Below are 15,495 nucleotides of genomic sequence, written 5' to 3' on the forward strand. Positions count from 1 at the left end.
CATCTTACAGACACACGGGTCAGATTAAAAACGTATTGGGATGAGTAGAACGAGAGAGAGAGAGAGAGACTCACCAGGCCGTTGGTGTGATTACACATGTCCCAGAGTGGGATGAGAGCCAGCGTGACCCGACTGCCGTCCTCTGTAGGGATCTGGTTCTGACGGGTCATCACAGATGATACGGCCCACCTACAACAACACCTCATTATTAACATGTACATTTTGAACGATATTTGTTTATTTATTTACTTATTTTTAAAATAGAGCTTACCCCAAACACACACACAGCAAAAGTTGCATGTCTTTTGTCCCGATTGAACAGAGAGTCTTATTCGTTTCAACGAACGGAGGTCTTGGATCGCTTTCTTTAAAGTCTTAAGGCGGATTTACACCTGCCATCCACTAAACGTACGCAAGATGGCCGCCACACATATCCCACGCTCGTTCGGCGCGTCAGTCGCGCGCGTACTCGGAAATACAGCACCGCGTGTCCGCGACTCAAACAGACTACGGTCGCGCCTCAAACCGCACCAGTACTCTTATTCCAGACCGTCGTCACGTCCCTACACCTGTACTTTCCTTTTAGAACGAGTGTTTGAATTCTAAAAAACCGCTTGGAGGACCAATCTCGTGGATTTTCTAGGTAAGTAAATATTCTCCAGCGTACGCCGAGGTCATTCGAGACTTCCTGCCGCTAGCAGGTGACGTGTGTAAATATGAGAGCCATAATTATAATACTTGGGCTTTAAATTCGAGGCTATTCAAATAATTGCGACGGAAGAATTTCCGTCTATTTTATGCCACTTAAGCTGGTTTTAGGGTCTCTGTACGATTTCAGGAATAAAAAAAAAGATAAAAAGATTGGTGTTAACTCCGAAAAGGTCGAGAAACGCGAACGAATTTAATTTAAAGAAATCAGACGGTCCACAAACGTTTCACCTACAGGTTACCGTCTCACCTCCGCCGATAACGAGCCGCTTATAATTAGTTAAAAAAAAAAAAAAAAAAGTTCTCAAAATTCCATGGCTACTCAAGACTGAAGTCATTAACAGTGACAAGATGCGATTTCATTCCTTTCACACGTCGCCCAGCGGGAGCTGAAGCCCGCGTCGTGCTCAACAATCCGGAGATAAAAAGGGAGCGGTGATAAATTATTCCCTCACAGATAATTTGGTGCTAATGAAAGAACAATGAGAACAAACGCCTCGTTTTAAGAGGCCAGTTTTGTTCCCTTAAAACCGCTGTACCTCCTTTCCCCCCCCCCTCAACTACACCCTCCTCTCCTCTCCTCTCCCCTCCCCACACACACACACACACACACACAGTGAATAGAGAAGCTCAAATTTGGGACACGGTAGGACAAACCAACCTGTAGTCGTCAAAGGTGAACGCATCCTTCAGGGGCAGTTTGCTGGCGTTGGGATGAGTCTGGGGATCAAAGGTGATGTGCAGAAAGGACGATGGAGAGGAAAGAGAAGAAGAAAAGGAAAGATAAAATAAAAGGGGGGCAGACAGGGAGGAATGGAGAGAGAGAGAGAGAGAGAGAAACCACACAAATCAGTCAGTGGAATTTCATTATGTGGCTTTCTAACACATCCTAACAAGAGAGTAGAGGAGGAAGGAGCGTCCGGTGGTGGTACTGTGGGATCATCGTGGCATTAGCCCCCCATAGATCACTGTCAACTTAATTTGTTGTGCCCAGCAGCCGTCATAAATCTGCTTCATCAATTTGGGTGACAGAGAGCCACCGGTGCCACAGAAATCTACATTTAAAGGAACAGACCCGCTCCCTCCAAGGGCTCATTTGCAGCATGTGTCATGGACAGAGGGAAGGCGGGGAAAGAAAAAGACAAAAAAACCTGGGTTCCTATAGAGAAATGGAAAGAAGAATGCAGAGGTCTAACTCAGCCATAGCATAAAACCCTCCCGAACATGCAAAACGAGTCGTAAAAATAGACGGGAGGATGAACGTGGGAGAGATCTCCCCACCCAGGTGCTCCCGAGGCTGTGCGTGTGGCTCTCGTCCTGCTAAATGAAGCCCCGCGCCGCACAAACCGCCGGGACACGAAAGCAATTCATCATCCGCTTTCGGGCACGAAATATTCGTCAGCATTAATCAAATGACCAGCGCGTCTAAATAATAACCAAACAGGTATTGAGAACTGTTATCGGACGAAAAGTTGGACGATGTGGAAGAAAGAAAGAAAGAAAGAAAGAAATCCACAACAAGGTTTGAGCGGGCGTCACCGTTCAGGTCTAGGATTTCGCGATCGCAGAAAATGAACCGAAAATCAAGCAAACGCCGCGACATTCGGAGGAACTCGCAATTCTTCGGAAATCACCGCAGGTCCGGGCCGAGACGAGTCACGTGATGTCATCACGACGCGCGTTCGGACAAAGCCCTGTCCGATTCACACGTGTCGAACAGGAGTACGGCTGAAAAGGTCTCGTTCACCAGCAAACATCGCTGAGAAAGACCGCGTGAACATCATTTACCCGGTTCAAGTTTTCCACAAATTTAAATAAATAAATAAATAAATAAATAAATAAATAAGACATTAAAAAAAAAAAAAATTCTGCATTCTCCCTTCCCCTCCCATAACAGCACGTCCCAGTATGATTTATTATTATTTTATTATTGTTACAGCTTTACCTCGGACTTTTGCAAAATACTCACACTGGAGACTCCTTCCGTAAAAGTTAAACAAACACCTCCTTACAGCTCATCTACCGTTACACACGGTCCGCTTAGGAATTTGACGCTTCTGACCTGAACTGAACTGTACGCGTCACTGTACACGTACTTTTTTTTTTTTTTTACAAATATAATAATTAATTAATTAATTAATTAATTAATTACAAGACAAACACACTAATGAAACAAACAAACAAAAAAAAACACCTTTATAGTGAGCAAAAAAAAAAGTTGGCATAAAACAGTCGTCCATCTAAAAAAATTTAAATAAAAAAAAAAAAATAGTTATTTCCTGTCGGTTTGTCCGTGGTACGGATTCGTGATCGCGCAGTTTTACCGATTCGTAGCGGAACGCGAGGTCTCATTTTTCCGCTCGACGGATCCACGCTCCCAGGACGTACGAGTGGCGAAACGGCGTAAAGAAAAGTCTGTGTCGTGATTTGGTGGAACGTGGAAACGCCGAACGCACGGGAACAGAATACGCTTCTCTCCGTGAATCTACAGCCATGTGAGGTTTTTGCGATGAGTAGCGTTTTAAAGCGTTGACAAATGTGTACCCGTGTCTCATTTACAGCAGTGTACCTCCCACCACTAGAGGATACACACACTCTCTCACACACACACCAAGCAGTATAATTAGATCGACTCAAACGGAGTAGAATAAGCATGAAATGAAAGCACTCAGAGGTGGTAGCTAACTTTTGCCTTGCATGTCTCATCCCATTAATCAATTTCACTGACACTAATTGAGCCCTGTACTACCACTTGCTGGTTTGCTACACACACACACACACACACACACACACACACACACACACACACACACACACACACACACACACACTCCAAATGTGTGAAGTAGGCAGGCCTAGCGCTGATGCTGATTCAGGCGTATAGGACAAGAGTTGGGCTCTGGACTCGCCCTGCTCCTCAATTCCTCTGGTACGACAGCGGAGATGCAACACTCTCAGGAGTAGATAAGGGTTAACAAGTCAGTCTTAAACACACACACACACACACACACACACACACACAGAGAGAGAGAGACGGTCACTCCAACACACCGTCAATCCCTTCTCTGATTTTTCTCCTTCAAAGCCGGTGTTGAAGGACTGGACCAGCTTTGAAGTGACGTCTACAAACCTTTGACAGACAACCATTAAAAGATAAGCAGCCGTGGAGAAGGCGAGGGCGTGGGGGTTTGAGGTCGGCGCTGCAGCATCCGAGCTTTACGCCCAAAATAAATAAATATACAGAAATACGGCCCGTAAAATAACCTCGGTCAGATAAATCGAGTGTATTAGGAGGTCTGATGGAAGTAATAGCACAAATCTCAAGAGGACGTTCGCTCATCTTCTCGCTTTCACAGCCAGCCGGACCAGACGCAGGAGACCGTCGCGGCCATCAGGCGGCGAGAACGGGTTAAACGAGCAATAATGGCATCCTCAGCCCTCAGAGATCAGCGAGTTCGGAGTGAGCCGGAGCACCTGGGCACGTTAACAGACTCAATTATGTATATAATTAGCTGAACGGAGTGGCGAAGCTCAGGGGAAACGGTGCAGTCCTCCGCTGCTTACACTGGACGCTGATCTGAGTCAGGGCCACCGCAAACTTTATTAAGAAGAAGAAGAAGAAAAGCAAAAAGCATGAAAAGAATGCGACGTGGAAAAGAGGGGATGCTGAGGTAGGTGGAGACGGCGTAGGTGATGAGACTGGAGTTTTCAGAGAGAGGACGCATTCTGTGGCTCGAGCTCTTGATGCATTAGCGTTACCGGAGAGGGGTAATTCATCATACCGCCGAGCCCACACTGGCACCACGTGGGGTGGCGGAGGATGGGGGGGGGGGGGGAATGGGATGGGGTTGGGGGGCAGCGTCCCGTAAGTCAATTAAAAAACAAAAAGCTCTCACGCCGAGCTCCGGCTTTCTTTAACAAGACGACGGGAAACGAAGCTAATTGGTCGCTGGTCTGCAGGAGGGCTTTGGGTCCTCGGAGCCTTGAGGCCTTCCGTGTTTTAGACCAACCAGCATTACGAGAACATTTCACAGCTATTGATTTTTTTTTCTTCCAACGTTTCTTTCTTTTATCACCTGATGACCCTTCTTCCAGTTTGGTTTCTGCTTTTAATTAAACAATCAAAAAAAAAAAAAAAAAACATTTTCACGATAGCAACCAAAAAAAAAAAAAAAAAGAGTGGGAAGTCTAGCCGTGAGCGCAGAAAGAAAAGAAAGGAAGGAAAAACTCGTTCAGGTTCAGTTTGCTCTCCTCTACCGGGAAGGTCGGGCGAAATATCTTGCGAGATACGGGGAAGGGGAGCACGGAGCGTACCGCAGGGACCCTATTCATTTCTCATCGTCGGCGGCAGATGCAGCACACCAAGGTTACTTTGCATTCGCTGCATAGCGGGGTCACCTTATGAGGTCCTCCTCCCCCACACACACGGCCCTGGCGAGGACAGAACAGCCATCATTGGTCCCCCGCGGACAGGAAAAGCACTCGGATACGCATCACAGGGCCCTGACAATGGTCTATCCTTCTTTACATGGGGAAAAAAATGCATATCAAATATAAGGAGAGATATATATATAAAAATTTTTTTTTTTTTTTTTTTTTAAAAAGTCACCCAATTCCAGAAGACGGAGAGCTGTAGCCTTGCTAGCGTGACCTGATGAAAGGGGAGGAGGAAGTCTCCCTGATAAGGAAGATACATTGGTGCAAGAGGCCAGAATATATGGGACTGGATGGAGGGAGGGGTGAGAGTGGCGAGAGAGAGAGAGAGAGAGAGAGAGAGAGAGAGAGAGAAGGAAGACGTCGGTCTCCTTCTCAACATGTACAAAAGGTACAATCAGGTCAATTCGATTCAAAGCCGATGCGACAAGCTAATTTTCCAGCCCGGTCATCTGCGGCCGCCTCCGACGAGAGCCTGACATTGACGGCAGTCATTACGGTGACACCGGCTCGCAACCTGAGGAGCCGAGAGGAAAGGAGGAGAGGAGGAGGAGGAGAGTAGTAGTGTGGACAGGACACTCGGCAATAGGCCAGAGAGAGAGAGAGAGAGAGAGACACTGTCCAACCTCGGAAAGTGGGGGGATTAAATAAATAAATAAATAAATAAATAAATAAATAATCCCAGATCTCCAACCAAGCAAGAAACAAGTCTTCCTCTGAAACTCCTCGACTTTAAGCAAAGGGTACGGGGCGTGACAAAAATAATCACGTCGCGATACCTGGAAGCGTTTCTACGATACACATCGTGATATCTATTTTAAAGTTTCAAAACAGTAGGAAATACTGAATTTATAAGAAATACATATTCATAACCAAAAAAATCATCATTTAAATACCCGCAAAGTGTACTGTGATGATGCCTTTTATAAAAATATCAATATTATATAGACGCGTCACCCAGGATTACGCAACAACCAACAGCTCTTAGGAGATTTCAGGTTCTTCTCACCTGAGCTACAGTTCATTCCAGACGTCTTCAGACCGTCGTTAACCCTCTACTGCCACCTAATGCACAGATATCCATCCACCCATCCATCCACCCGTCATTTGGGAGGCTCTACTGTACTAACATGTACACTACCAGTCAAAAGTTTAGACACTCATTCTTTATTTTATTCTTTTTTTCCTCGGGACATTTTAGGATAATAAGAAAGTCATCAAAACGCTGGAGTAACACAAATGGAACTAGGGGAATTACACTGTGATGATAAATCCAAAATAATTCAATAATTTACCATCTTCAAAGCGGACACCGTTTTCGCCGAGAATTCCCAGAAATGTATTCCCGTCGTTTTCTCGAGGAATTTCCCCGAGATGCTTTTTAAACGCTATTAAAAGGGAGTTCCCACCGACGCCGGACGCTTATCGGAATATTTCGCTCAGACTCGTCGGTTTTTTAAACAAAATTATTATTTTGTAAATAAAACGCGAGTTCTCTCATGAAAGAAACGAGACACGTCGGCACCATTATAGTTTTGTCTACGACACCGATTTCACACGTCTAAATCACACACCTTCAGATCGAAAGATTTTTAACAGCATGAGAAACATTTCCGTCGCGTGTCCACAAACTTTCGACCGGTAGTGTACATACACCGCCCAAAAAAAATAAATAAATATATTCCTAATGAACTGATGAGTAAAATAAGCAAAGAGATACACACACACACACACACACACACACACACACGTACACACGTACACATACATATATATCCTCTTAATTAAGTCCCTGTTATATCACTGTATCCAAAATGGCGCAGATTTATCAGATTAAGGCTGTGAAGACAATAAAACTCGGTCTAATTACTCGACAGCCCTCTCCACACGTTCAGCCAAAGACTAGAAAGCGTTTAATAAAGCCAAAACGTCAATCGGCTCGGCGACACCCTGACAAACACATTAACTCCCCCCCTCCCCCCCCCATGAATATTTGATACCTTATCTTGACAATAATGTGAAATATTACCTTTTTTCTAATTGACAGTCATCTAATGAAAAAAAAAAAAAAAGAAAAGAAAAGAAAAAAAAAAAACAACAAAAAAACCCACCAGCGAGATGTTTGGAGCAAAATTCAGAGGAACAGAACAGGATTATTGCTTCTTTAATAGCCGAGAAGAGGAACGTAAACGGACGTGATATTTATTGCTCCGAGCGTAGACGTGCTTTAATTAATCGCCAAGTCACTTAAAAAGAAATAAATAAATAAAGTCACATTGATCGTCACAAATTGCAATCTGGAATAATAACACGCGATCGATTAATTTCACTAAGGGACGACGTGGGATTCGTTAATTCAGCAGCGGTCGAGAGAGACGCGTCGTTTTATTATCTGTAATCATTTCAGGACTTTTACGTAATCGTATCATAAACGCCGAGTCGTCTCGGAAGAGAAAGATGACGGGAAGGAAATCCCGTGCGTTACCGTTACGGCAGGGAAAGATTTAACGTGCGATTTAACGTAAGAGTAAGCGTTTACACGCGTTCCCCACGGCTCTTAACGTATCGTGTCGGCTTCTTGAGCGTCGGCGAACGTTTGGACCTTTTGTAGAAGTCGTGTACGGGTTTCTCCTCAGTGTGAAAAGACGGATCTTGACATCGTATAAAACGGTGCGGGGAGAAAGGGAGTCAAATGCGTGTAGAAGGTGCGGGGAGAAAGGGAGTCAAATGCGTGGAAGGTGCGGGGAGAAAGGGAGTCAAATGCGTGGAAGGTGCGGGGAGAAAGGGAGTCAAATGCGTGGAAGGTGCGGGGAGAAAGGGAGTCAAATGCGTGGAAGGTGCGGGGAGAAAGGGAGTCAAATGCGTGGAAGGTGCGGGGCGAAAGGGAGTCAAATGCGTGTAGAAGGTGCGGGGCGAAAGGGAGTCAAATGCGTGTAGAAGGTGCGGGGCGAAAGGGAGTCAAATGCGTGGAAGGTGCGGGGCGAAAGGGAGTCAAATGCGTGTAGAAGGTGCGGGGCGAAAGGGAGTCTAATGCGCGGAAGGTGCGGGGCGAAAGGGAGTCAAATGCGTGTAGAAGGTGCGGGGCGAAAGGGAGTCAAATGCGTGTAGAAGGTGCGGGGCGAAAGGGAGTCAAATGCGTGTAGAAGGTGCGGGGCGAAAGGGAGTCAAATGCGTGTAGAAGGTGCGGGGCGAAAGGGAGTCAAATGCGTGTAGAAGGTGCGGGGCGAAAGGGAGTCAAATGCGTGGAAGGTGCGGGGCGAAAGGGAGTCAAATGCGTGGAAGGTGCGGGGAGAAAGGGAGTCAAATGCGTGGAAGGTGCGGGGAGAAAGGGAGTCAAATGCGTGTAGAAGGTGCGGGGCGAAAGGGAGTCAAATGCGTGTAGAAGGTGCGGGGCGAAAGGGAGTCAAATGCGTGTAGAAGGTGCGGGGAGAAAGGGAGTCAAATGCGTGTAGAAGGTGCGGGGAGAAAGGGAGTCAAATGCGTGGAAGGTGCGGGGAGAAAGGGAGTCAAATGCGTGTAGAAGGTGCGGGGAGAAAGGGAGTCAAATGCGTGTAGAAGGTGCGGGGAGAAAGGGAGTCAAATGCGTGTAGAAGGTGCGGGGAGAAAGGGAGTCAAATGCGTGGAAGGTGCGGGGAGAAAGGGAGTCAAATGCGTGGAAGGTGCGGGGAGAAAGGGAGTCAAATGCGTGGAAGGTGCGGGGAGAAAGGGAGTCAAATGCGTGGAAGGTGCGGGGAGAAAGGGAGTCAAATGCGTGGAAGGTGCGGGGAGAAAGGGAGTCAAATGCGTGTAGAAGGTGCGGGGCGAAAGGGAGTCAAATGCGCGGAAGGTGCGGGGCGAAAGGGAGTCACATGCGTAGAAGGTGCGGGGAAAAAGGGAGTCAAATGCGTGTAGAAGGTGCGGGGCGAAAGGGAGTCACATGCGTAGAAGGTGCGGGGAAAAAGGGAGTCAAATGCGTGTAGAAGGTGCGGGGCGAAAGGGAGTCAAATGCGTGTAGAAGGTGCGGGGAGAAAGGGAGTCAAATGCGTCGAAGTTGCGGGGAGAAAGGGAGTCAAATGCGTCGAAGGTGCGGGGAGAAAGGGAGTCAAATGCGCAGAAGGTGCGGGGAGAAAGGGAGTCAAATGCGTAGAAGGTGCCGGGAGAAAGGGAGTCAAATGCGTAGAAGGTGCCGGGGAGAAAGGGAGTCAAATGCGTAGAAGGTGCCGGGGAGAAAGGGAGTCAAATGCACGGAAGGTGCGGGGAGAAAGGGAGTCAAATGCGTAGAAGGTGCGGGGAGAAAGGGAGTCAAATGCGTAGAAGGTGCGGGGAGAAAGGGAGTCAAATGCGTAGAAGGTGCGGGGAGAAAGGGAGTCAAATGCGTAGAAGGTGCGGGGAGAAAGGGAGTCAAATATGTAGAAGGTGCGGGGAGAAAGGGAGTCAAATATGTAGAAGGTGCCGGAAGAAATGAGTCAAATATGTAGAAGGTGCCGGGAGAAAGGGACAAAACTGCTCAGGACAAAACAAGGGACTCATGGAACTGAACTAGAACAAAACAAAAACAGTTGCTGATCATCCAAGTAACAACACGCAGTATTAAGAATCAGTAAGCGTGTGTAAACGTTTGAACTGGTTCGTTTGTGTAAATTCAGTTATCATTGTGTCTTGTGGACTTTATGTAAACGTGTTATGTGAAATCGCTTATTCAGAGCAGGACTAAATAATAAATTTTTTTTTAAAAAAACCCATGCTGTGTTTATGATCCGTCTTATTATTATTTAAAAATTATAAACGTTTAGCAGGTTCTACAAGGCGTATGTAAACATGCATTTAACTAAATCCGAATTTCAACGTAAAAACAAAACCGTTCTTAAAACGAGTCATTATTGTGTATTTGGATATGAACTGCTGTTTAAAAAAAACAAAAACCCCTAGTGCGATGGATGACTGCACTAGGAACAGATTAAGGTACACGTTTATTAGGGGTTAAATATCGCCCCCTGCTGGACTCAGGGTTCTACTGCAAATCATGAGTTTGTAAGAGATGCTGGAATTGGGTCCAAGATGACATTATCGAGCTCCTTCATCCATCTGCAGAAGTGCTGCCAAGAGCTAGATGCCTTTACAAGCCAGATTTCAAGAACTGATCACTGTGAGCTGAGCCTGAATAAGGGCGTGTTTCCAGAGTTCAGGAAGTTTTGGCATCATTTCACGACTTCATTTCACACAAACACCGGATTCCGAAAATCAATCAAAAGCTCATTTCTCGACCCGATTTTTTTTTTTTCCCTTAACTTTGTCAATAACCTCGTCATGATTTTCAATGAATTTAAAAACAATTCGTCAATCAGCGATTTTGTCTGTAACTGTTATTCCTGTTCTAGAAAATTTCCTTCAGACGAAAAATCCGTGACGTGTGGAAAAGCGAGACAGACTCACGTGGATGACTTTGTAGAAGTAGGCGTACTGGCGCGCCGTGTTCTTGTACTGGCTCAACACGTCCTGAATGGCCTGAGTGGCCAGCAGGTGGCGCACTTCCTCCTCCTCGAAGTATAAAGGCGTGTCGTAGTGAGTGGGCAGGGTTTTGATGTAGGGCAGCCAGGGGGACTCCGGGTTCGCCCTCTCACACAGCAGGTGCAGGGCCAGAGTCACGTTGCCCATGGCCTGCAGGATCCGGTCCTGACCGTACAGAGGACCTGAAGGGATACGGGACACGTTAGCACAGGTTAATGAAATTAACGCCAATTTATCGTATAGCTCGTTTCTATAGCAACAAACGCCACCGTTACCAAAAACATGTTATTAACAAAGAGAAACCCTATAATGTTAGGAGACGTTTGCGTATTTATGGAAGGAGTCTCCGGTGTTAGCACGTTGTATCAGGTATCATGGCTGTTCAACAACCCCCGCCCCCCCAAACATGATCAATAACGATCAGGTTTTGCTGTTAGCACCTGAAAACAAAAACTTCTCAAAACAGCTCCGCCCCCCCCCCCATAATTTTTCATTATTAATAAGAAATCCAGCGTGGAGGTAGCGGAGAGCTCAGTGCGCACGCGGGACTCGGAATTCCAGCTACGGTCCGGACGCCACTGACGCGAGGACTCACCCAGGACGGAGTTTTTAGCCGATTCCACGGTCATCAGCATCTTCCTGGGAATCCACAGAAACAGCTCTTCGGCCTGAAGGAGGAAAAGAGCGAATGTCAGGATTTAACGGAAATATCCGATCTGTTTAAATTAGAAGAATCTTAATTGTCATTTAATAAACAGTAAGTGAAAGAGTGTCTTTGTGCCTCTGTCTCTGTCACACACACACACCTTGATGTCTCTGGTGGCTCTGAGCCCGTATCCTTCATCTCCAAAGCTGGCGATCTCGAAGCCCTCGCAGGACGCGCCACATTCTGCTGCCCAGGCCATGAGCTCGGGAAAATAATCCTCCCTACTGCCCTCGAACCCCACGGACACTCCTGCAGGAGAGGAACGAGACAAAGCCATCAGTCTCCACGCTGACGCGCTATAGTGAGGAATACACCAGTTCTCTGTTGAGAAAAACAAAAACGAAGCCACCACACCTTTCTGTTTCTTGCGGATTTTCTCCACCAGGGTGCGGATCTGGACGTACTCATCCCACTCCTTTCCTGGAGACGGAGCTGCACCGCTGCATTCTGGGAAACGCAAAGGAGACAGACATGAAAGTAAATCGTAAAAATTAATCTGGGAATTAACCGAGACGCGTTACTCACTCTGTAGGAGCTCGGAGATCAGGTTCATCATCTCTTTGGGGGACACCGTGGCTGTCCCGCCCGTCCCGGATTTCTGAGTCTTCACTCGACTCTTCTTGCCCATCTTCTGGCTCGGTTACGAGGGAAGATCCTTGACCGAGAAACACAGCGAGACAAAAACGTGTCAAAGTGTAACGCCACTCTGTCCACTAGAGGGCGCATGTCCACTGCTCTGCTGAAATACACGCCAAGGTCCGTGTCATCCTGTCATGAAGGCCTTCAGATTCCTACTCGAAATCAAAATGGCTGCTCAGCGCATCAGCAGTGAACAAAGCAGCATTTCTTAGCTGTAAACGAGCTGTAACGTGTATACTAGTACACGCAAAAAAGATGTTAAAGGAGCGGTTTGTAATGCTCAGAGACCCCTGCTGGCTGTAAGCGTAATTACAATTCAAATACTGACAAGATCTTACACAGATCCTGCCAACTGCCTTTTAAGGGAAAAGGGGCGGAGCTAACTTCCTATTAAAACACTGTCAATAAAGCAACTCTGTGACTGGAGAATGAACAACGCTTCCATGTAAAAAGAGCCGCTCAGTTTTCCCTTTTATTAAGATGATTTATATAGAGAGTTATAGTACATGATCACCTCACAAAATGACTGTTTCTGTAACAAAACAAACAGGATGGGAAAGAAAGAAAAGAAAGAAAGGCGGAACAGAAGAAGCGAGAACAAGAGAAAGAATGTGAGGATATGGAGGGGAAAAAAAGAAAACGAAAATCAAGAAATAATAAAGAAAAAAGAAAGAAACGAGAGAGCAAGCGAAAGAAAGTGAGGATATGAAAAAAAAGAATAAGAAAGAAAAAAAAAATTATGAAGGAAGGAAATGAAGAAAGAATAAAAACAAAAGAAAGGCGGAAAAGAAAGAAATAAAGGTGGAAGGAAAGAGTAATAGAGAAGGAATAAAGAAAGAAAAGGGAAGTCAAGAAAGAATAAGAGAAAGTGAGGACATGAAAAAGAGGAAGAGAAAGAAAGAAGGAAAAAAGAAAGGAATAAAAAGAAAGAAATAAAGGTGGAAGGAAAGACAGTAAGAGAGAAAGAGTAAGAAAGAAAAGGAAAATCAAGAAAGGATAAGAGAAAGAAAGTAAGGATATGAAAGAAAGAATAAAAGAAAGAAAGAATAGGAGAAATAAAGCGAGGAAATGAAAAGGAAAGAAAGAGTGAACAGTAGTTAGTGCACTATATAAATAAACTCCGCGCACAGACGGAGCTCTTCAGAAGTTCTCTACATCACACCGGGTCTCACTGAATTTCTCCTTCTATACATTTCACCATCATCATCATCATCATCATCATCCCTGAGTGAGATGATCTCGGAGGTTCTCAGGAGGTTTTGACATGTATAAGGCTTCATCAAGGACAAACTCAGTGTTATAATGTTGTATTTAAAAATCACCAAACATGGAGGCTGTAAATAAAAAAAAAAAAATACAAACAAAAAACAAACCTATACACACACACACACACACACACACACACACACACACACACACACTGTGGTGTTAACCGTCACTACAGCCTTGTGAAGAACAGTTTAGACACAGTCGACACACTTCGTGATGTTGAGACAGAACGAATAAATTAAGTAATTATTCAGGACTGTGGTGTTAATTCAGAACTCATCACCTTCCATTTAAACACAGAAGCACAAAGGATTATTTTCATAACTTCACCACCACTGAAACTAAATAATCCATAAAACTGGGAGTTTAGAGACTTAAAATAGCTCAGAGGTTTGTAGAAGGTGCAGCTGTGGTGTGAGAGCAGCTTCTTCATTCCTACACCATTCACAAGGCCCCAGTGAGACACACACACACACACACACACACACACACACACACACACACACACACAACTACTACTACTGCAAACAACCTTCTCAATTCTGCACATACACTATTACTATTACACATCTCTATTAACTGCGTTTCAATTTCCGGGCCTGAAAAGAATAAAACCAGCGCTCTGTCCTATAGCACCTTTAATCTCACACAGCTCCAAGCTTCTGGTGTAATGCAGCAGCTCTCTGAGTTAGCATGATGTTTCTGTTTCTAGATTATCATTATCAACATCAAAATCATTAACAAAGCGATTCATTCTGCTCAAATAGAACGCTCTCGTCTTTAAAACATGCATCGTCAATGAAAAACTACCTTCTGAAATGAATCCAAAAAGCTCCTGCTGTCAGTCTTCTCCTACTTGATAGCTGGGCGCAACCAAACCTAACAGCTCCTTCTCTCGACTCTAAGATCTATCCTAAGAATTCGATTGGCTCAACGAGTTCGTTTGTCCCGCCTTAAACAAAGCGACTGCGCATTATGATTGGCTGTTCCAGGAAAACATTGCGATCGTGTATTCGGATGCGTTATATTTTTCTGACTGGTTTAAAATGCGATATTATTTTCGGTTCATTTATGTATTTTTATACCTGAGGAGTTTTATTCATATATTTACTGGTTGTTGTTTTTGCTTTAATTATTCATTTATTAGTCATGTCGTATTTACAAGTGACTTCCGACGTAAAGTGCTGGTGGTGTTCCAAACCGCACACTTCCGCCCTAGCTGTATAGCAGCCATTTTAAGGGATTAGCCGTTATTCTTATGCAATATGTAGTGCACTTATATAGGGAGCACGAGGATATTTGAGATTCAGCCATAAGACAGGCTTTTACATTGGAGGGGTCGAGTGACCATAAAAGGAGATAATGCAGTGTGAAGAGTGTGATTTGTAGAAATAAACACCGGACTCTAATCAATGCCGTGTTTTTTAAAATATGAATAATAATTTTTTAAATGCTAATTTAAAAGAAGTGGATTATCTGAACAGTGTTTATGAGCTGCTTTTTGCCTCTTTTCCTCACAGATCATTTATATTTAAAAAAAAATATATACCACTTTATATTATATTTACACTTTATATGCGTTGTATTATAATTATTACATGCATAATATTCCCCTAACCCTTAAAACTTTCATGCGTAAATTATTTTATATCAGGTGTGTAAAGAAATGTATTTTTTCTTTACTTTTTAACTTTTCAGTTTTTTTAAGTGACATTTATCTACTTGCTGTTTGTTTTTGTTTGTTTGTTTTTTTTTTGTAACTTTGACCCCTTTTGGATTTGCTTCAGTTACTTTTTTTAATAATATAAAAAGCTTTAAGCTATTTAAATTTTTAAAGGGCAATATAATAATAATTATCATTATTATTATTACTACTAAAATGACTAAACTGTGTATGTATGTGGTACAATAGTTAATAAATGTAACTAGTACATTAAATAAATTTTTTTTATTTATTATTTTTTTTTAAAGCCAATAAAAATCGAATAAAGTAAAGACATTTCCAATGTGTTTAATGTTTAATTCATTCATTCGAATTTAGGGATAACTATGACTAGAATATAATCTACAGTGCCCTCCACTAATATTGGCACCCTTATATGGTAAATATGAGCAAAGAAGGTTGTGAAAAATTGTCTTTATTGTTTTAACCTTTTGATCTTTCGTTTAAAAAAATTACAAAAGCACTCGGCTCTCATGGATCTCAGGTTTATCTTTAAAAAAAAAAACAACAACTTTTTAAATATAGGTGT

At 44.1% G+C, this 15,495-nt stretch overlaps 1 protein-coding gene across 1 annotated transcript in view; it reads right to left on the reverse strand.

Moving 5' to 3' along the window:
* The window catches only part of setd3 (SET domain containing 3, actin histidine methyltransferase), a 21,993-nt gene extending 7,259 nt beyond the window's left edge, over positions 1 to 14,734 (reverse strand). Inside the window, exons 1-8 of the mRNA XM_053632899.1 lie at positions 14,054 to 14,734; positions 11,861 to 11,990; positions 11,690 to 11,782; positions 11,436 to 11,584; positions 11,225 to 11,297; positions 10,555 to 10,811; positions 1,370 to 1,428; positions 75 to 189 (exon numbers count right to left, since the gene is read on the reverse strand). Coding sequence (XP_053488874.1) covers positions 75 to 189; positions 1,370 to 1,428; positions 10,555 to 10,811; positions 11,225 to 11,297; positions 11,436 to 11,584; positions 11,690 to 11,782; positions 11,861 to 11,963 — 849 coding nt within the window. The 5' untranslated portion in view covers positions 11,964 to 11,990; positions 14,054 to 14,734. The remainder of the gene's footprint in view (positions 1 to 74; positions 190 to 1,369; positions 1,429 to 10,554; positions 10,812 to 11,224; positions 11,298 to 11,435; positions 11,585 to 11,689; positions 11,783 to 11,860; positions 11,991 to 14,053) is intronic.
* Between the last annotated feature and the right edge of the window lie 761 nt (positions 14,735 to 15,495).

The sequence above is a fragment of the Ictalurus furcatus genome, chromosome 9 (genome assembly GCF_023375685.1).
Source record: "Ictalurus furcatus strain D&B chromosome 9, Billie_1.0, whole genome shotgun sequence".
NCBI classification, from domain to species: domain Eukaryota; kingdom Metazoa; phylum Chordata; class Actinopteri; order Siluriformes; family Ictaluridae; genus Ictalurus; species Ictalurus furcatus.